Below are 20865 nucleotides of genomic sequence, written 5' to 3'. Positions count from 1 at the left end.
CCATGATAAATGTGCCTCCTTTGTGCTGCTGCTAATCTTGGTGCTGGGGGCAGAGTCTGGACAGAATCATTCTCCTTCTCCCTCTGGCATCCAACAGTATAGTCCCTCACATTGGCCTCTCTTGGAAGTTAGTAGGTGCTACCTGTGATAAAGCCACCCAGCGGGACATAGCATTGACTGTCTTGTCGCCGAGCTTCCTTCAGTATGAATCCAGATGCTTTTTGCTGCTGGATCAGTATTGTAAATGGAAATACAATAGCGCTGTAGTGGATTTCTGCGTAGTTATTTTGCAGCTTTTACCTTTTAACTTTTTTTTCTGGACTTGTAGCTGATTCAACACATTACAGAATTTTTCATGCATTTCACAAAAAATACATTAACGAGACGCGAGTTTGCCAAGGTCTCACTTTTCTGCAGTGTAGGTGACAGCTTGGAGCAGAGGTGATGTCTGGTTTTATCAGCTTGCTGGAATTGTATTTTTATGGTAACTGCACAAAAAAAAAAAAAATATATATATATATATATATATATATATATATATATAGTACAGACCAAAAGTTTGGACACACCTTCTCATTTAAAGATTTTTCTGTATTTTCATGACTTTGAAAATTGTACATTCACACTGAAGGCATCAAAACTATGAATTAACACATGTGGAATTATATACTTAACAAAAAAGTGTGAAACAACTGAAAATACGTCTTATATTCTAGGTTCTTCAAAGTAGCCACCTTTTGCTTTGATGACTGCTTTGCACACTCTTGGCATTCTCTTGATGAGCTTCAAGAGGTAGTCACCGGAAATGGTTTTCACTTCACAGGTGTGCCCTGTCAGGTTTAATAAGTGGGATTTCTTGCCTTATAAATGGGGTTGGGACCATCAGTTGTGTTGTGCAGAAGTCTGGTGGATACACAGCTGATAGTCCTACTGAATAGACTGTTAGCTGCTTTTTTCTTGCCATAATACAAATTCTAAGTAAAGAAAAACGAGTGGCCATCATTACTTTAAGAAATGAAGGTCAGTCAGTCCGAAAAATTGGGAAAACTTTGAAAGTGTCCCCAAGTGCAGTTGCAAAAACCATCAAGCGCTACAAAGAAACTGGCTCACATGAGGACCGCCCCAGGAAAGGAAGACCAAGAGTCACCTCTGCTTCTGAGGATAAGTTTATCCGAGTCACCAGCCTCAGAAATCGCAGGTTAACAGCAGCTCAGATTAGAGACCAGGTCAATGCCACACAGAGTTCTAGCAGCAGACACATCTCTACAACAACTGTTAAGAGGAGACTTTGTGCAGCAGGCCTTCATGGTAAAATAGCTGCTAGGAAACCACTGCTAAGGACAGGCAACAAGCAGAAGAGACTTGTTTGGGCTAAAGAACACAAGGAATGGACATTAGACCAGTGGAAATCTATGCTTTGGTCTGATGAGTCCAAATTTGAGATCTTTGGTTCCAACCACCGTGTCTTTGTGCGACGCAGAAAAGGTGAACGGATGGACTCTACATGCCTGGTTCCCACCGTGAAGCATGGAGGAGGAGGTGTGATGGTGTGGGGGTGCTTTGCTGGTGACACTGTTGGGGATTTATTCAAAATTGAAGGCATACTGAACCAGCATGGCTACCACAGCATGTTGCAGCGGCATGCTATTCCATCTGGTTTGCGTTTAGTTGGACCATCATTTATTTTTCAATAGGACAGTGACCCCAAACACACCTCCAGGCTGTGTAAGGGCTATTTGACCAAGAAGGAGAGTGATGGGGTGCTACGCCAGATGACCTGGCCTCCACAGTCACCAGACCTGAACCCAATCGAGATGGTTTGGGGTGAGCTGGACCGCAGAGTGAAGGCAAAAGGGCCAACAAGTGCTAAGCATCTCTGGGAACTCCTTCAAGATTGTTGGAAGACCATTTCCGGTGACTACCTCTTGAAGCTCATCAAGAGAGTGCCAAGAGTGTGCAAAGCAGTCATCAAAGCAAAAGGTGGCTACTGTGAAGACCCTAGAATATAAGACATATTTTCAGTTGTTTCACACTTTTTTGTTAAGTATATAATTCCACATGTGTTAATTCATAGTTTTGATGCCTTCAGTGTGAATGTACAATTTTCAAAGTCATGAAAATACAGAAAAATATTTAAATGAGAAGGTGTGTCCAAACTTTTGGTCTGTACTGTGTGTGTGTGTACAGTGGGCACGGAAAGTATTCAGACTGCTTTAAATCTTTCACTCTTTGTTTCTTTGCAGCCATTTGGTAAATTCTAAAAAGTTCATTTTTTTCTCATTAAAGTACACTCTGCACCCCATCGTGACTGATAAAACACAGAAATGTAGACATTTTTGCAAATTTATTAAAAAAGAAAAACTGAAATATCACATGTTCATAAGTATTCAGACCCTTTGCTCGGACACTTATATTTAAGTCACATGCTGTCCATTTCCATGTGATCCTCCTTGAGATGGTTCTACTCCTTCATATGTATTGTAAAAAAAAATAATAATAATTTTTACATACAACATAAAACAATGTATAAATATAAAGTTATAAAATTACAATCAATTTCTATCATTATAATTAGGGAAAAGTAGACGAAGAAAGGAAAGAGGGAAAAAAAAATTTTTTTTTTTTCTTCTTTCCCTCTTTCCTTTCTTCGTCTACTTTTCCCTAATTATAATGATAGAAACTGATTGTAATTTGATAACTTTATATTTATACATTGTTTTATGTTGTATGTAAAAATTATTATTATTTTTTTTTTACAATATAAAATATAGGGTGGTAGATAACAATATATCCTATTAAGTATTATGATTATAGGATTCACAAGTTTTTATACAGCGAATCCTTTTTATAAGAACCCTATATGCTTCATTAGGTATTAATTTATAACAATCCTTTTTACTCTATTGAGCATATATGAACTCAAGGGGTTAATATAGAGGTATTACTCTGTATCTGGCCCCGCCCCTTTTAAGTAATTGTATACCTAGTCAAATGTATCTAAGGATCAATTGTTTGCTGCTTGTCACACCTGATGAAGGTGGCTGTGTCCACCGAAACGCGTTGTGTGTATTAATAAATCAGTCCTTTTAATATTTTTCCCCTGTTATTGGCACTCTGGTACCGCTATTCATATTCACCGATTGTCCCTTTGCACACTCTTGGCATTCTCTTGATGACCTTCATGAGGTAGTCACCGGAAATGGTCTTCCAACAATCTTGAAGGAGTTCCCAGAGATGCTTAGCACTTGTTGGCCCTTTTGCCTTCACTCTGCGGTCCAGCTCACCCCAAACCATCTGGATTGGGTTCAGGTCTGGTGACTGTCGAGGCCAGGTCATCTGGCGTAGCACCCCATCACTCTCCCGCTTGGTCAAATAGCCCTTACACAGCCTGGAGGTGTGTTTGGGGTCATTGTCCTGTTGAAAAATAAATGATGGTCCAACTAAACGCAAACCAGATGGAATAGCATGCCGCTGCAAGATGCTGTGGTAGCCATGCTGGTTCAGTATGCTTTCAATTTTGAATAAATCCCCAACAGTGTCACCAGCAAAGCACCCCCACACCATCACACCTCCTCTTCCATTCTTCACGGTGGGAACCAGGCATGTAGAGTCCATCCGTTCACCTTTTCTGCGTCGCACAAAGACACGGTGGTTGGAACCAAAGATCTCAAATTTGGACTCATCAGACCAAAGCACAGATTTCCACTGGTCTAATGTCCATTCCTTGTGTTCTTTAGTCCAAATGTGGCACCCCAGGGGTCTGGTTTCCACAGTAACGGCAATGTTATGTCTGAGAGCAGGTGGGAGGTCTCTTGGTCAGGGATCCTGTGCATGCCACACCTCCTGCCCAGTCCTGGGAGGGGAAGAACTTCCCCTATATAAACCTAGGGCTGAGGCAGGGTTAGTGAGTAGAGAAGAAGTAGAGACAGAGAAGAGAAGCAGATATAGGAAAGAACATCAGGAGCTCTGTGGGAGCAGTGCTATAAGGAGTCAGGGGCTGGCAGCTGCAGAGCTCGCCCTGACTGAGAAGTTATCACCGGACCCGGAGTCCGAGGCTGTGGGGACTAACTCCTATCCAGGAGCAGAAACCGACCGGCAGGGGATTGCAGGTCCTCTGGCCCAGAAACCCGAAGGCACGGTCACATGCGTGGGACCAGCACCGCCGTCGTGGAGCGGAAGCTACTAGAAGGCCCCGAGTCACCGGCCATACGGGTGAGCACCACACGGTACACTCAGGGACGTGGGCTACTTATACCCGCTTCTAGCAAGGTAGCCAGAAGAGTATCGTTAGTTTGGGAGGCCTACAACTCCGCCTGGCCAGGGGAGATCCCATCTGCTCAAGGACTGACCAGGCCCCAATCGCTAGCCAGTACTCCGGGAGGGTCTATCGTTGTCACCAGTAAAGACCCTGAACTACACCGTACCGTCTCTGAGTGGTTCCTGCTACCCCCATCATCCACGTCGGCTGCCCTGAGGTCATACCCCTCCCGTTGGGGGTTATACTATCACGCTGCACAATCCTACCACCGGCCTCAGCGGTCTGCCCTGCAGCAGCAGCTCCTTAGCTGTACTCAACGGGTGGCGTAGTCGTCCAACATCTACCGCTAATACAGCGCCACTTAGTCTGACTCCCTGGGCACGGACCGGATCACCGCCACGAGACTACAACCCTCAAGAGATCCGGCTCCGGGTAAGCTCCCGCATGCGCAACGCAGCGCGACACAGGCCCAGGGGCGCGTCAACTTTTGGCGTAGTCGGCAGGATTTCGTGCCCGCAACCACCGGGTACTGCGTGCCCGAAAAAGACTGTTCAAACTTACCTGTGGTGAAGATTCCCGCCATCCGGCGCCATCTTCCGCTTCCTTCCCGCCTTCGGTGGAGTTTTCCCGCCATCCGGCGCCATCTTCGGCCTTCTTCCCGCCATACGTGGAGTTTTCCCGCCATTGGACGCCATCTTGAGGACGCCGCGCGGGAAGAAGAGGGGCGTGGACTCCGAAAGCGCGCGAGAACTGAAGCCCCGCCTCACGTCCGGACGTTGCGTAAGGTCCTGGAAGGAGCCCAGCAGACGCCGACGTCACAGGAGCGCGACGGAAGGTCCTCAACCCTGACGATCCACTGCGGAGCCGCGGCCTACGGAAGAGGATCATCGCAAGGTAGGCCACGGTCCACTAGGGGGGAGAAGGATGTCGGATACGGAGGAGAGCTTCACCGCTTCAACCCCCGCCAGCGCCACCGCTGTTGCGGTCATGCCTTTCACCATGCCCTATATCCCGGGGGCAGCCTGGCTACCCCAGTACTCAGGGGAGTCACATACCCTGCATGACTTTAGAGAAAAGCTGGATAGCCTCTTCCAGGTGTACCCCCTCACAGAGGAGCAAAAAGTGAGCATCCTGGTGGCCCAATTAACCGGAGCAGCCCAAAGGGAGGTAAAGTCCTGGCCACCTGGGGGGAGGACTGTCGCAGGGATACTAACCCGGCTGAGGGACACCTTTGATACCCGCACCTCAGCCGAGATCAAGCTTAGATTCTACGGGTGCAAACAGCGGGCACATGAGAGTATAAGGGACTATGCCCTGAACCTACAAGAGGCCCTGAGAGCCATTAAGCAGACCGACCCTGACGGCGTGGGAGACGAGGACAGGCTGTTGACTGAACAATTTATAGAGGGTTTATATTGCAATGCCCACCGAACCCAGTTGCGGGCAATGGCCTTACAGGACCCTCATCTGGGATTTGCACAGTTCAAGGACAGAGCCATCCGGGTGCTTCGAGAACCGGCACCAGGTGACGTTGTGACCCCCAGACGCCCCACTACCACTTACCACCAGGAGGCGGCGCCCTTGTCGGCAGGGCCTGTGGGAGCTGATGCGCAGGCTTTGAACAATGACCCGGCTCCAGACCTGCACCATCAGGTCCAAGAGCTAGCTAAAAGCGTTGCTGCGCTAACCCGAACTGTGCAGTCTTTACAGGTTTCCACTCCAGGGAAGATCCAGCTGGCATCCGGACCGGAGGACATCCCGTGGCGTCGACCAAGGAGGACCCCACCGGCCAGAGGAAGACCCAGCGACCGATACAACGAGGGCGGACGACCCATCTGCCGCCGCTGCAATCAACCCGGACATATGGCAAGGTACTGTCCTTTAAACTGGCACAACCTGGGGTAGAGGGCCAACCCCCAGGAAAAAGATCACCAAGCCCATCGAACTGGCGCGACAAATATGTGGGAGGACGTCCAGTCTTACCCGTGGTACTGGATGGCATTCCTATGAGTGCCCTACTGGACACCGGGTCACAGGTCACCACCATCCCGTACGTGCTCTTCAAGCAGTACTGGAATGACTCGGATATCACCCGCTACCCTGACGACGACTTGAGTATCATCGCCAGCAATGGTCAGCCCGTGCCACAGATTGGATTTAAAGAGGTGACCATTAAAATCGGTAGAGTCGAACTGGCAGCACAGGGACTGATCATTGTAGACATTGACAAACACGAGAGTCACCCAAAGATAACTCTAGGAACTAATGTAATTGAAAATTGTCTTGCAGAGGTGATTTTCCTTTTACAGCAGGTTGCCAAGAACGCCAGCTCCGGCGAGCAGCGAGTGCTCCAGAAAGAGATCCGGGCACTGATGCGACGGCAACAGCTAGAACTCTCCGGTGGTGAGATTGGTAGCGTGCGAATGTGTGACCCTTTCCCTATTGCCATGCCCCCGAAAAGAGAAATGATGATTTGGTGCCGGGCAGCTATTGGTCTGAGAGGTAGAGATTACCAGGCAATGGTAGAACCAGTTTACTCAGACAGTAGGCCCACCATTTTGACAGCACGGGGGGTGGTCAATGTACGCCATGGGAGGGTGCCCGTTCGCATAATAATTATCGGGAAGAGGGAAGTGTACCTGCCCCGGTATGCCACGCTAGCCAAATTGTATACCATCAATCAAGATTCCATACAGTCCGTAGAACCCTTGCCTCCATCTTCCCCGGAGGAAGGTAACGGCTCTCAGAAAACAATGGAGGACTGGTGTCAGCAACTACATTTGGGTACTGACTCCACTCCCTCACACCAGAAACAGGGAGTCTATCGGGTGGTGCAAGAGTACGAGAGAGTGTTTAGTAAATACCCGTTAGACTTCGGGCGAGTCAAGGGGGTAGAACACCACATCCCCACGGGAGACCATCCTCCCATAAAAGAGAGGTATCGACCCGTACCCCCTGCACACTACCAACACGCCAAGGGGATGCTTAGAGACATGAAGGAGGCTGGGGTGATCAGGGATAGCTGTAGCCCCTGGGCAGCTCCACTAGTCTTAGTCAAAAAGAAAGACAACACCATGAGGATGTGTGTAGATTACCGGAAAATCAACCGTATCACACACAAGGATGCGTACCCCTTACCAAGGATAGAGGAGTCTTTGGCTGCTTTAAGATCTGCTAACTTCTTCTCTACCTTGGATCTCACTAGTGGGTACTGGCAGGTTCCTGTAGCAGAGGCGGACCGGGAGAAGACCGCATTCACCACCCCGATGGGACTTAGCGAGTTTACCTGCATGCCGTTCGGACTCTGCAATGCACCAGGAACCTTCCAACGATTAATGGAGTGTTGTCTGGGCCACAGAAACTTTTAGACGGTCCTGTTGTACCTGGACGATGTCATCGTATATTCCAAGACGTATGAGGACCACCTGAAACACCTGGCGGAAGTGTTCGAAGCTCTGGCAAGCTACGGCCTAAAGGTGAAACCCTCCAAGTGTCACCTCCTGAAACCAAAGGTGCAGTACCTGGGACACGTGGTGAGCGCTGATGGAGTGGCTCCCGACCCTGATAAGATCACCGCAATTAAGGAATGGCCAAGTCCCTCCAGTGTAAAGGAAGTGCGGCAGTTCCTCGGGTTGGTAGGCTATTACCGCAGATTCATCCCCGGTTTCACCAAAAAGGCAGCTCCTATGCAGGACCTCCTGATAGGCCAGTCCCGGAAGGCCAAGAACCAGAAGCCACCCTTCAGATGGGAGAAGTTAGAAGAAGAGTCCTTCCGCCAGCTGAAGATGGCCCTCACGGGGGATGAAATCCTGGCGTACCCTGATTACAGCCAGCCCTTTATCCTCTACACCGACGCAAGTAACATCGGGCTAGGAGCCGTGCTGTCCCAGATCCAGCAGGGGAAAGAACGAGTAATCGCTTACGCCAGCCGAAAACTGCGACCCACCGAAAGAAACCCTGAGAATTATAGCTCATTTAAGCTAGAGTTCCTGGCAGTGGTGTGGGCAGTCACCGAACGCTTTAAGCACTACCTCGCTTCTTCCCGGTTCACCGTGTACACGGATAACAACCCGTTGACACACCTGGACACTGCAAGACTCGGTGCCCTAGAGCAGAGATGGATGGCCCGTCTGTCCAACTACGAGTTCACAATCAAATACCGGGCAGGACGCTCCAATACCAACGCGGACGCCCTGTCCAGGATGCCAAACCTACCGGACGTAGGAGAAGATCCAGAGGGACTGGAAGAAGTCGAACTCCCCGCGTTCCACCGTCATGGGACTATCCAGTATTCCCATCGGGTAAGGAGTAAGCAAGCCGCTACGTTTAACCCCTTGCCTCACTACAACTGGGAGGAAACGCAAGACAGTGACCCTGCCGTCCGGCTGGTGAAGGAGATGCTGACTCGGCCAGAGGCTCGCCTTGACTCAGACGCTCCGGAGGAAGCCAAGCAACTGTGGGCTGAGAAGAGTCGACTGTTCCTTTACAAGGGGAAGTTGTGCCGCAGAATGGTTAACTCCCGGACGCATGAACTAATCTGGCAAGTAGTGGTGCCACGGAGAGACGCAGCCATGGTGATGGAAGCATACCACGACGGGGCTGGACACTTCGGATGGAAGAAGCTGGAGTTCCTGCTGCGTGGGCGGTTCCACTGGGTAGGCATGAGGGGAACCATCGAGAGGTGGTGCAGAGACTGTGGCCCGTGCAACCTAAGAAGGAAGGACCGTGCCAGCCAGAAGACTCCCCTGCAGTCCATCGTCACCCGGCAGCCGTTGGAACTGGTAGCCTTGGATCATGTAAAACTGACCCCAAGCAGAAGTGGCTACGTCTACGCGTTAACCATTGTGGATCATTACTCCCGGTTCTTGGTTGTCGTCCCCGTTAAGGACTTAATGGCTCAAACAGCAGCTAGAGCCTTCCAGCAGCACTTCTGCCGTCCACACGGGTACCCGGACCAAGTGCTGACGGACCAGGGACCTGCCTTTGAAGCGGAGGTCTTCCGGGAATTCTGCAATCTGTATGGCTGCCGGAAGATAAGGACGACACCCTATCATCCGCAAACTAATGGACTTTGTGAGAAAATGAACCAGGTGGTAATGGATCTCCTGAAAACGTTGCCCCTGGAAGAACGCAGTCTGTGGCCTGAGAAGCTGCCCGATCTAGTGGACCTATACAACCACATCCCGGTAGGTTCCACCAACTGTACCCCGGCTTACCTAATGAGGGCGAGACCTGGTAAGTTACCTGTTGACCTGGAAATGGGAGTCCTGACACCCGAGGACACTTCACCAGAAGCAGACTGGGACACAGAGAGGCAGCAGCAGTACCGGAAAGTACAGGAGAGCGTGGAGCGAAGTCTCTGTCAGGCTAGGGAAAGACAAGAGAAAACTTACAACCAGTATGCTCCCGCTGTTCCCCTGGTACCCGGAGAGCAGGTCTTGAAGAGGAAAAGACGGCTCCACAAGTTGGACGACCAGTGGGAGAAGGACCCGTACACCGTACTGCCCTCAAGCCACGAGAACCCGAAGGTCTGTACCATCAGTAAAGACGGAGGGGAGACCATAGCCATTGTATCCCGGGATCACCTGAAGAAGTGTCCTGAACAGCTACGGAACCCTGAAGAGGAACAAGAAGACCATCGACCCGTAGAGGAAAGGGAAGATATGGTTAGTACTGTGCTCGGAGACTTCCCTCGGTCCTGGACTCAAGTCAATGGTGCAGTTGTGGTACCCGTCCTCACGTTCCTCCAACCAGCATCCCAAGTGCCTACGGAGCAACAGGAAGAGCTGGAAGAGCAGCCGGTCCAGGAGGCAGAAGACTCCACACAAGCAGAACAGGAGGATCAACCCTCTGCTTATAGTGAGCCTGCCGTACCCCTAGTGAGTCAAAGAGCCGGTAGACAGCTGCCCAGTTTACCCTTGACAGCTCCTACACCCTGTAGTTCAGGGCTAGACAGTCAGCTCCGTAGGTCCACTAGGGCCACTAGAGGCCAGTTACCCGCACGTTGGAGGATTTGAAGTGTATAAATTGTTTTATTTGTGGTTACCTGTTTTTCTTGTTGCTTGTGTATAATTATGTGTTTCTAGTTATTTATAGGAGTCCTTGGTGGATTTACCGGGAATCCTTTGTGTATAGTTGGAGCGTAACCCAGGACGGACTAAAGACTGTTAAGGACTCGGGGCAGGACAGACCCCTACCTGGTTACGTCTCCCTGTTTTGGTGAAATGGACACCTTGCTTTTCTTCAAAGACTGCACCCGGTTGCGGACACGCCGTAACCATCTTTATGTGTTTTTCTTATTGTATTATTATTGTTTATACCTTATGTTTTTCTAAAAATATGTTTAGTCCCGGAGTACTAAATTTCACTAGGGGGGAATGTGGCACCCCAGGGGTCTGGTTTCCACAGTAACGGCAATGTTATGTCTGAGAGCAGGTGGGAGGTCTCTTGGTCAGGGATCCTGTGCATGCCACACCTCCTGCCCAGTCCTGGGAGGGGAAGAACTTCCCCTATATAAACCTAGGGCTGAGGCAGGGTTAGTGAGTAGAGAAGAAGTAGAGACAGAGAAGAGAAGCAGATATAGGAAAGAACATCAGGAGCTCTGTGGGAGCAGTGCTACAAGGAGTCAGGGGCTGGCAGCTGCAGAGCTCGCCCTGACTGAGAAGTTATCACCGGACCCGGAGTCCGAGGCTGTGGGGACTAACTCCTATCCAGCAGCAGAAACCGACCGGCAGGGGATTGCAGGTCCTCTGGCCCAGAAACCCGAAGGCACGGTCACATGCGTGGGACCAGCACCGCCGTCGTGGAGCGGAAGCTACTAGAAGGCCCCGAGTCACCGGCCATACGGGTGAGCACCACACGGTACACTCAGGGACGTGGGCTACTTATACCCGCTTCTAGCAAGGTAGCCAGAAGAGTATCGTTAGTTTGGGAGGCCTACAACTCCGCCTGGCCAGGGGAGATCCCATCTGCTCAAGGACTGACCAGGCCCCAATCGCTAGCCAGTACTCCGGGAGGGTCTATCGTTGTCACCAGTAAAGACCCTGAACTACACCGTACCGTCTCTGAGTGGTTCCTGCTACCCCCATCATCCACGTCGGCTGCCCTGAGGCCATACCCCTCCCGTTGGGGGTTATACTATCACGCTGCACAATCCTACCACCGGCCTCAGCGGTCTGCCCTGCAGCAGCAGCTCCTTAGCTGTACTCAACGGGTGGCGTAGTCGTCCAACATCTACCGCTAATACAGCGCCACTTAGTCTGACTCCCTGGGCACGGACCGGATCACCGCCACGAGACTACAACCCTCAAGAGATCCGGCTCCGGGTAAGCTCCCGCATGCGCAACGCAGCGCGACACAGGCCCAGGGGCGCGTCACAAACAAGTCTCTTCTGCTTGTTGCCTGTCCTTAGAAGTGGTTTCCTAGCAGCTATTTTACCATGAAGGCCTGCTGCACAAAGTCTCCTCTTAACAGTTGTTGAAGAGATGTGTCTGCTGCTAGAACTCTGTGTGGCATTGACCTGGTCTCTAGTCTGAGCTGCTGTTAACCTGCGATTTCTGAGGCTGGTGACTCGGATAAACTTATCCTCAGAAGCAAAGGTGACTCTTGGTCTTCCTTTCCTGGGGCGGTCCTCATGTGAGCCAGTTTCTTTGTAGCGCTTGATGGTTTTTGCAACTGCACTTGGGGACACTTTCAAAGTTTTCCCAATTTTTCGCACTGACTGACCTTCATTTCTTAAAGTAATGATGGCCGCTCGTTTTTCTTTACTTAGCTGCTTTTTTCTTGCCATAATACAAATTCTAACAGTCTATTCAGTAGGACTATCAGCTGTGTATCCACCAGACTTCTGCACAACACAACTGATGGTCCCAACCCCATTTATAAGACAAGAAATCCCACTTATTAAACCTGACAGGGCACACCTGTGAAGTGAAAACCATTTCCGGTGACTACCTCTTGAAGCTCAACAAGAGAATGCCAAGAGTGTGCAAAGCAGTCATCAAAGCAAAAGGTGGCTACTTTGAAGAACCTAGAATATAAGACATATTTTCAGTTGTTTCACACTTTTTTGTTAAGTATATAATTCCACATGTGGTAATTCATAGTTTTGATGCCTTCAGTGTGAATGTACAATTTTCAGGCTGCGTGCCCACGTTGCGTATTACAAGCGTATATGCTGCGGAATTTCTGCAGCGTAAACGCTTGTAAAACGCATGTATATCCGCACCCCATGGTCCCCAATGGCATTCCGCAATGTCAATGCCCATGCTGCGGATCTTTCCGCAGCGTATATGCTGCGGTCAAAAATCCGTAGCATGTTCATTAATTTTGCGGAAGCGCAGTGGAATCAATAAAGTTTATACTTATCTTCTGATGTCTTCCCGCTTTCGCGCTGTTGTCTGAAGGACCTGCCACGTCATTGAGTCATGTGACCCATCACATGACTCAATGATGTCACCGCAGGTCCTGCACACAACAGCGTGAGCCGCTCAAGACTCCGGACGGGGCAGAGAATGCATCGGTAGGTGAGTATAAACTTTATTTTTTTATTTTTTACCATTCTGATTCTTTTTTTTTAACTATTACTTGGTCACACTATATAAATCCATGCCGGTTGCATGGATTTATATAGTGTGAACAAGTTGTCAAGCACTTTTCCAAGTGATGCTTAAATCACTTGGAGAAGTGCTTGATAACCCGCATGCGGAAATGCATGCAAAGACGCTGCAAAGACGCCTCACAAACGCTCCTACCTGGCGGGAAAACCGCATGTAAAATCCGCATGCAATTTTCCCGCCAGGGAGAAGCGTAAAAATATGCTTCAGTTCCGCAACGTGGGCACTTAGCTTCATAGTCATGAAAATACAGAAAAATCTTTAAATGAGAAGGTGTGTCCAAACTTTTGGTCTGTCCTGTGTGTGTGTGTGTGTGTGTGTGTGTGTGTGTGTGTGTATATATATATATATATATATTATAGTACAGACCAACTCTGGAGAAGGAGGGGCAATCTCCACTCTGTGGGAGGGGCAATCTCCACTCTGTGGGAGGGGCAATCTCCACTCTGTGGGAGGGGCGATCTCCACTCTGGGGGAGTGCACCTGCCCAGAGTGGTAAGCGCCCTACCCTATACATTGGATATTTTTCCCCTCCGCTCCCCTCTCACCCCATAGGTTGGAGATCACAGCTCCTAGTTTAGAACCCGCAGCCCCTAGATTGCAGATCACCGCCCCTCCAGCAGCTGTGACAGTGTATGGCTTTTCAGCTATGGCAAAACTACAATCCCCAACATGCTGCAAGTTGTAGTTTAGCTACAGCTGAAGGGCCACGGGTTTGGAGACCACTGGGATAGTGCACAGATTTATTTGACATAAAGAGCCACTAATATTGGGGATCATTGGAGTCTTTTATGCTGTTAAGCGAGAAAAGTAAATTCTAAAAAAAAAAAAGATACAATTGGAAATTAAAATAAAATAATGCAATATTAATTGGATGAGAAGAATGTGAGAACTAGATTTTCATTTTTATTACCGCAGCAGTGAACTTGTGCGTCCTGTTAATCAGCCAATATCAGACTGTAATTATATTCTACATAGATTTAATAAAATCCTATTGCAAAGTGCAAATATACTTATTGGAATTGGGCACTACCTTTACTGTATATAGGCATGGTGGGAGTTGTAGTTTCTCAACAGCTGGGGATCTGCAGTGTTCAGAGCACCGCGGTAATGTAGCCAAGGGGGGGGGACACTCCTGCACCTTAAATAATAAAAATACCAATGTTTTTCCTAACCTGTAAACAAAACCGTGCTAAATCTGTAAAAAATAATACGCAGAGCAGGCTGTGGCTTTGAGATTTGCTGGTCAAGGAAGCACCAAGAAATGGGCAACGTTGAAGACAATAGACGCAGAGGTCGTCCAAGGAAACTTAGTGCAGCAGATGAAAGACACATCATAGTTACTCATTATTGAAATTGGCAGATGTCCAGCAGTGCCATCAGCACAGAACTGGCAGCAACCAGTGGGACCCAGCTGCACCCATCTACCGATCGGAGAAAACTGGCCAAAACTCGTCTTCATGGAAGAATTATGGCCAGAAAACAATACTTTCCACAAGGAAACAAGGCCAAGTGACTCGACTGTGCACAAAAACACAGCAACTGGCAGGTGCTCTGGACTGAGGAGTCACAATGTGAAATATTTGGATGTAACAGAAGCAGATTGTTCCTGAAATTCTGCAGAGGGGCACATGAGGGTCTGCAAGAGCGGTGGAACGTGATGGAGGGTCCAGCAAGTCTGGGGCTGCATTTCATTAATAGAAGATTGGGATTTGGTCAGGATTAATGGTGTCCTTAATGCTGAGAAATCCAGGCAGATCCTTACCCATCATGTAATATCATCAGGAAGCATCTAATGTCATTAATAACAAGGAGTCCTGGAGGTGATGATCCGGCCCCACAGATTCAGTCACCAGATACTGATGATAGAGGCGACGGGCGGTCACCAGATACTGATGATGGAGGTGACGGGCGGTCACCAGATACTGATGATGGAGGTGACGGGCGGTCACCAGATACTGATGATGGAGGTGAAGGGCGGTCACCAGATACTGATGATGGAGGTGACGGGCGGTCACCAGATACTGATGATGGAGGTGACGGGCGGTCACCAGATACTGATGATGGAGGTGACGGGCGGTCACCAGATACTGATGATGGAGGTGACGGGCGGTCACCAGATACTGATGATGGAGGTGACGGGCGGTCGCCAGATACTGATGATTGAGGCGACGGGCGGACGCCAGATACTGACGATGGAGGCGACGGACGATCACCAGATACTGACGATGGAGGCGACGGGCGATCACCAGATACTGACGATGGAGGCGACGGGCGATCACCAGATACTGATGATGCATCAGGAGGAAATGAACACTTGTGTTACCTGCAAGATTTCAGTTTTCTTTTCTTCTGGCTGCTTCTATCATTCATTTCTAGGTCAACGTTTACTTTTAAGACGAGTCGGCTCCATTTTCCTGTATAGTTGAGACGTGTGATGATCTTTCATGCATCAAATGTTGTTGTTATTGTCTTTTTATTTTTCTTATAGACATCGATGCTGTGGTGGGAGGAGAAGTTGGGGGTCTGGAGTTTGGAAAACTCCCATTTGGCGCCTGTGAAGATCCAATAAGGTCAGAACCTGAATCACGTATTGTTCCAATAGAGAATCTTATTTGTGTTATATGGGATGGGATAAAATAATCTTTCTTCTACTCTTCTCACCCCAAGTGAGTGCAGCTCTGGAGTATAATACAGGATATAACTCAGGAACAGTAATGTAATGTATGTACAGAGTGACTGCACCAGCAGAATAGTGAGTGCGGCTCTGGAGTATAATACAGGATGTAACTCAGGATCAGTAATGTAATGTATGTACACAGTGACTGCACCAGCAGAATAGTGAGTGCAGCTCTGGAGGATAATACAGGAGGTAACTCAGGATCAGTACAGGATCAGTAATGTAATCTATATACACAGTGACTGCACCAGCAGAATAGTGAGTGCAGCTCTGGAGTATAATACAGGATGTAACTCAGGATCAGTAATGTAATGCATGTACACAGTGACTGCACCAGCAGAATAGTGAGTGCAGCTCTGGAGGATAATACAGGAGGTAACTCAGGATCAGTACAGGATCAGTAATGTAATCTATATACACAGTGACTGCACCAGCAGAATAGTGAGTGCAGCTCTGGAGTATAATACAGGATGTAACTCAGGATCAGTAATGTAATGCATGTACACAGTGACTGCACCAGCAGAATAGTGAGTGCAGCTCTGGAGGATAATACAGGAGGTAACTCAGGATCAGTACAGGATCAGTAATGTAATCTATATACACAGTGACTGCACCAGCAGAATAGTGAGTGCAGCTCTGGAGTATAATACAGGATGTAACTCAGGATCAGTAATGTTATGTATGTACACAGTGACTGCACCAGCAGAATAGTGAGTGCAGCTTTGGAGTATAATACAGGATGTAACTCAGGATCAGTACAGGATTAGTATTGTAATGTATGTACACAGTGACTGCACCAGCAGAATAGTGAGTGCAGCTCTGGAGTATAATACAGGATGTAACTCAGGATCAGTAATGTATGTACACAGTGACTGCACCAGCAGAATAGTGAGTGCAGCTTTGGAGTATAATACAGGATGTAACTCAGGATCAGTACAGGATTAGTATTGTAATGTATGTACACAGTGACTGCACCAGCAGAATAGTGAGTGCAGCTCTGGAGTATAATAGAGGATGTAACTCAGGATCAGTACAGGATTAGTATTGTAATGTATGTACACAGTGACTGCACCAGCAGAATAGTGAGTGCAGCTCTGGAGTATAATAGAGGATGTAACTCAGGATCAGTAATATAATGTATGTACACAGTGACTCCACCAGCAGAATAGTGAGTGCAGCTCTGGAGTAACACAGGATGTAGCTCAGGATCAGTAATGTAATGTATGTACACAGTGACTGCACCAGCAGAATAGTGAGTGCAGCTCTGGAGTATAATACAGGAGGTAACTCAGGATCAGTACAGGATCAGTAATGTAATGTATGTACACAGTGACTGCACCAGCAGAATAGTGAGTGCAGCTCTGGAGTATAATACAGGATCTTGCTCCAGATTGTATGTAAAAATTCATCATCTGACATGTAGAAAGTCGGAAACTTTTAATATGTATAAAGCGTTGTGTTGGTGATCTCCATGCTGTCACTTCTATCTCGCTTGTTATTTATCTTACAAGGAATCTCTCAGTAACATTTGCTCTAGGCAAACTGAATTACTGCAGTAAAGGGCAGTATAAATCATTTCCATAAATGCCTGTTTCGCTGTTCTCCCTTTCTCTGAAATCCGTCTTTCCTTCTTATGGAGATAAGCTTCCCGGGTAGTGGGCGTATCGGTGCACTTGCGGTCCTCCGCTCCCCTTCACTTCTCCCCGCCAGCGCCACCTTCCACTTGTTGATTGACAGCGGAGACAGAGGCTCTTCTGCATAGCGTCTCCTCTGCTGTCCGCTGTCAATCAAGAAGTGAGGAAATGAGGAAGAGCCGAGGAACCTGGAAGATATGAAGATGTGTTGTGTGTCTTGGCGCGGTGCTGCTCTCTGCTGGCAGGTGCAGGTATACTGGATAGATATCTGATAGATGCAATGCACATGACAGAGGGGTTAATATCAGAATGAGGCATAGGTGTGGAGGAGGGGTGTAGATATGAGATAGACCCCTCTATGTATATCACATCAGATATTGCAATTTAATGGCTTTTATTCTGAAACTGTTAAACGTTCGTTGAGGAAATGGCTCGGTTGCGCTCGCCGGGGGTAATCATGCAGTATAAGTGCACAATTTGTCCATTTTCATAGAACACTGACCTTTTTTACTGCTTAAATTGCTCATTTCTGCTCACGAGATGAAATGACACGGTGTACGCAGTAAATTGTGCAATCTACAGGTGAGCCTCCAGCGCTGGATGACAGGGCAGGCTCCCGAATGAGAAGATTGAGGCTCCGGAAAAAGCAGAAATGACTGCGCTGTACAAGAATCTCCGGCCGCCGCGGCTTTATCCGAACCTTTATGGATCCACGGAGTAATAGTCAAAGCGGATCGAGATTCGGGTATTGTCTCTATGACAATACTTGTTGTCTCCTAGGACGTGACCGGAAGTGTTGTCATGGGGGCAAAGCAATAAGATCATGGGGTAAAAAAAAGTGTTTCTTTTCTTTTAAGGGTTTTTACAAGTACGGTACGAGTTTTTTTCCCTTTTTTTTCAAAATGAATTGTGGTTTTGAATGACGTCTTTCATTTTACCATAGAATGTACTGAAAGACGGGGGGAAAAAAGGATGGTGAAAAAAAAAACGCAATTTCGCTATTATTTTTTGTATTTCGCTCCTACAGCGTTCATTGTTCTGCAAAAATGACCTGGTTAAATAAAAAATAAAAAAAATAAAATAAAGAAATGACCTGGTAAAAGGATTATCCAGGTCAGTACGATTCCAACGCTACCAAACTTATACAGTTTTGTTTTGTTTTTTTACTTTGTGGTGAAAAAAAATTAAATTTGTAAAAATAAATTTGATTTGTTTCATTATTTTCTGAGACCTGTAACGTTTTATATTTCCATCGATGGAGCTGTGCGTGCGCTTGTACTTTGTGCTCGGTGAGTCGTAGTTATTATTATTATTATTTATTATTATAGCGCCATTTATTCCATGGCGCTTTACATGTGAAAAAGGGGGTATAATACAAGAACAATTACAATATTCTCGAGCACAATGTGACAGCGACTGGTACAGGAGGAGCGAGGACCCTGCCCGCGAGGGCTCACAGTCTACACGGGATGGGTGAGGATACAGTAGTTCTTTCTGATACAATGTTGGGGAAAGTATGGAATTTTTATTAGTTTTATTGAATTTTTTTTAGGGAGGTACAGTGACGAAAAAAGAGCAAATTCGACATTTTGATTTATTTTTTTCTCTTTATGGCAGTCACTTAGCGAGTTAATTCATTTTATTTTTCGATACATAGGCCCTTTACGGATGAGCTTTATTTTTAAGAAGGAGTAGGGGTGATTCAAATTTTTTTTTTTTTTTTAAATATTAATATTTTTTAATTTTGTTATTTTTTTTTTTAGCCTATTTGCTGCCTTGCTCTTCCGGATAGTTTCAACTTTTGTTGTATAAACTGCGATACCACTAAGCCACAGGCTTTTATAGAAAGACTGAAATGGCTGCCACGGAGGCCATGACAACCCATCCGTTGCCCACTATCGCATCTTTGGAGGGGGAGGCTATAAGACTCGGTGCACTGTCATACCAGCGATTGGTCTGTTTAACCCCTTCACGACCGATGACGTATATTTACGTCTTCGGCCATATCCCCGCCTTTGATGCGGGCTCTGGCCCTGAGCTAGCATCTTTCCCCGCACTTGATGGCTGATTTAATCAGCCATTGAGTGCCTCCAACAGCCGCGGGTGGATTCGAGGTCCATCCGCGGCTGCTAATCAGTTAAATGCCGCTGTCAATCACTGACAGCAGCATGCAGGAAGTGCGTCATTGATTCCGCCCATTGGCGCTCCCGTTACATGATTGCGGGGTGCCGATGGGTTGTGAGGACAGGGGGAGGTCTGCTGAAGACCTCCATGCCTGTCATTATGATGTCTTATAGTCGCTGCAACATTGTAATAAAATGCAACAAAAGGCGATCAAAACATTGTATCTTCCACAAAATTATATCAGTAAAAACATCAGCTCAGGGCACAAAAAATAAACCCTCACCCAGCCCCAGTTCCCGAAAAATGAGACTGTCACGGGTCTCGGACAATGGCGACAAAAACGAAAAATTTTTGGGGACAAATTTCTGAATTATTTTCACCACTTAAAATAAAAACCTATACATGCTTGTTACCTGCGTACTCGTACTGACCTGGGGAATCATATTGCCTGGTAATGGTAATTAAAAAAACAATAAAAAAAAACATTGTGGAATTGCACTTTTTTTTCACCTCATTTGGATTTTATTTCCTGTTTTCCAGCACACTATGTGGCAGAATGAATGGTGTCATTCAAAAGTACAACTCATCCCGCAAAAAAACAAGCCCTCATAAAGCTATATGGCTGGGAAAAAAAAAAAAAAAAGTTATGGCTCGGGGAGGAAAAAACAAAAACAGAAAATGATTGACAGCGGCATCTTGATGGTTAAACAGCAGCGATCTGAGCGATGCTGGCAATGTATCACAACCCTTGAGGATGTACTATTATGTCCTATGCTGGGAAAGGGTTAATATCAATTTTGGGAATTCTCTTCATGCGTTCTGACGCTTTCCCCACTTTTATATTCTTTTGCTCGCTCTCCCGGTAATTCTCATGTTTCCACATTGTCATTCTCTGCTCCGCTAACTGCATCCTGAATTGCCTCCTAGTGAGTTGCACTTGGCCACCACTTGGCCCTGCCTGACCGAAGGCATCATCGTGGACAATGACGTGTACTCGTAAGTAACATCCACAGGGTGGGTTATAACTGATCCAGATTATCACTGAAACTAAATAATGCAAGTTTCTATTCAGCGCCTGCAAGCAGAGATCTTGAAAATGTGCAGAATTAATGCAAAAAGTCTAATTCTCACTTTGCAATCTCCCCTTCCTGACATCCTAATTTGACCCTTACTTATCTGGTCAATGGCTCTCACCCACAGGCTTGGCAGATTTGACTCCCATTATTCCAAAATTGTCGTTCCTAATGGATATGAACACCTTCGTTGGCATTTGTTTTTCCTTAAATGCTTGTATTTCAGGCTATAAGTAATTTTTGCAATTTGGCTTCTTTCAAAATGTTGCACCGTTTGCTTTCTGTAGCCTCCGTGTTGCTGGCTGTAGGATAAGTTAACTGAGAATTGGTCAGTGAGCTCATTCTTATGGAGAGTTTGTAACTGTTTTATTTGTCTCTTCTTATCTGATTTATGACCACAGATCAGTTGAGATGATCTTTCACGTGGTCATACATTAGTGAGAGGAGTTCAGAAAGAGGCAAATAAAAAGAGCTGCAAACT

General features: G+C 47.3%; 1 protein-coding gene across 5 annotated transcripts in view; it reads left to right on the top strand.

The window, feature by feature from the left end:
- RAB3GAP1 (RAB3 GTPase activating protein catalytic subunit 1) overlaps positions 1–20865 on the top strand; it is a 152018-nt gene that overhangs the window by 66615 nt on the left and 64538 nt on the right. For all 5 annotated transcript variants that reach the window (XM_073647279.1, XM_073647280.1, XM_073647278.1 and 2 more), the window contains exons 9-10: positions 15365–15446; positions 20239–20307. In XM_073647279.1, the coding sequence (XP_073503380.1) occupies positions 15365–15446; positions 20239–20307 (151 nt within the window). The remainder of the gene's footprint in view (positions 1–15364; positions 15447–20238; positions 20308–20865) is intronic.

Source organism: Phyllobates terribilis, unplaced genomic scaffold (assembly GCF_046119375.1).
Source record: "Phyllobates terribilis strain yellow unplaced genomic scaffold, ASM4611937v1 Scaffold_9__5_contigs__length_417890890, whole genome shotgun sequence".
Classification (NCBI taxonomy): Eukaryota; Metazoa; Chordata; class Amphibia; order Anura; family Dendrobatidae; genus Phyllobates; species Phyllobates terribilis.
This window is presented reverse-complemented; position numbering and strand designations above follow the sequence as displayed.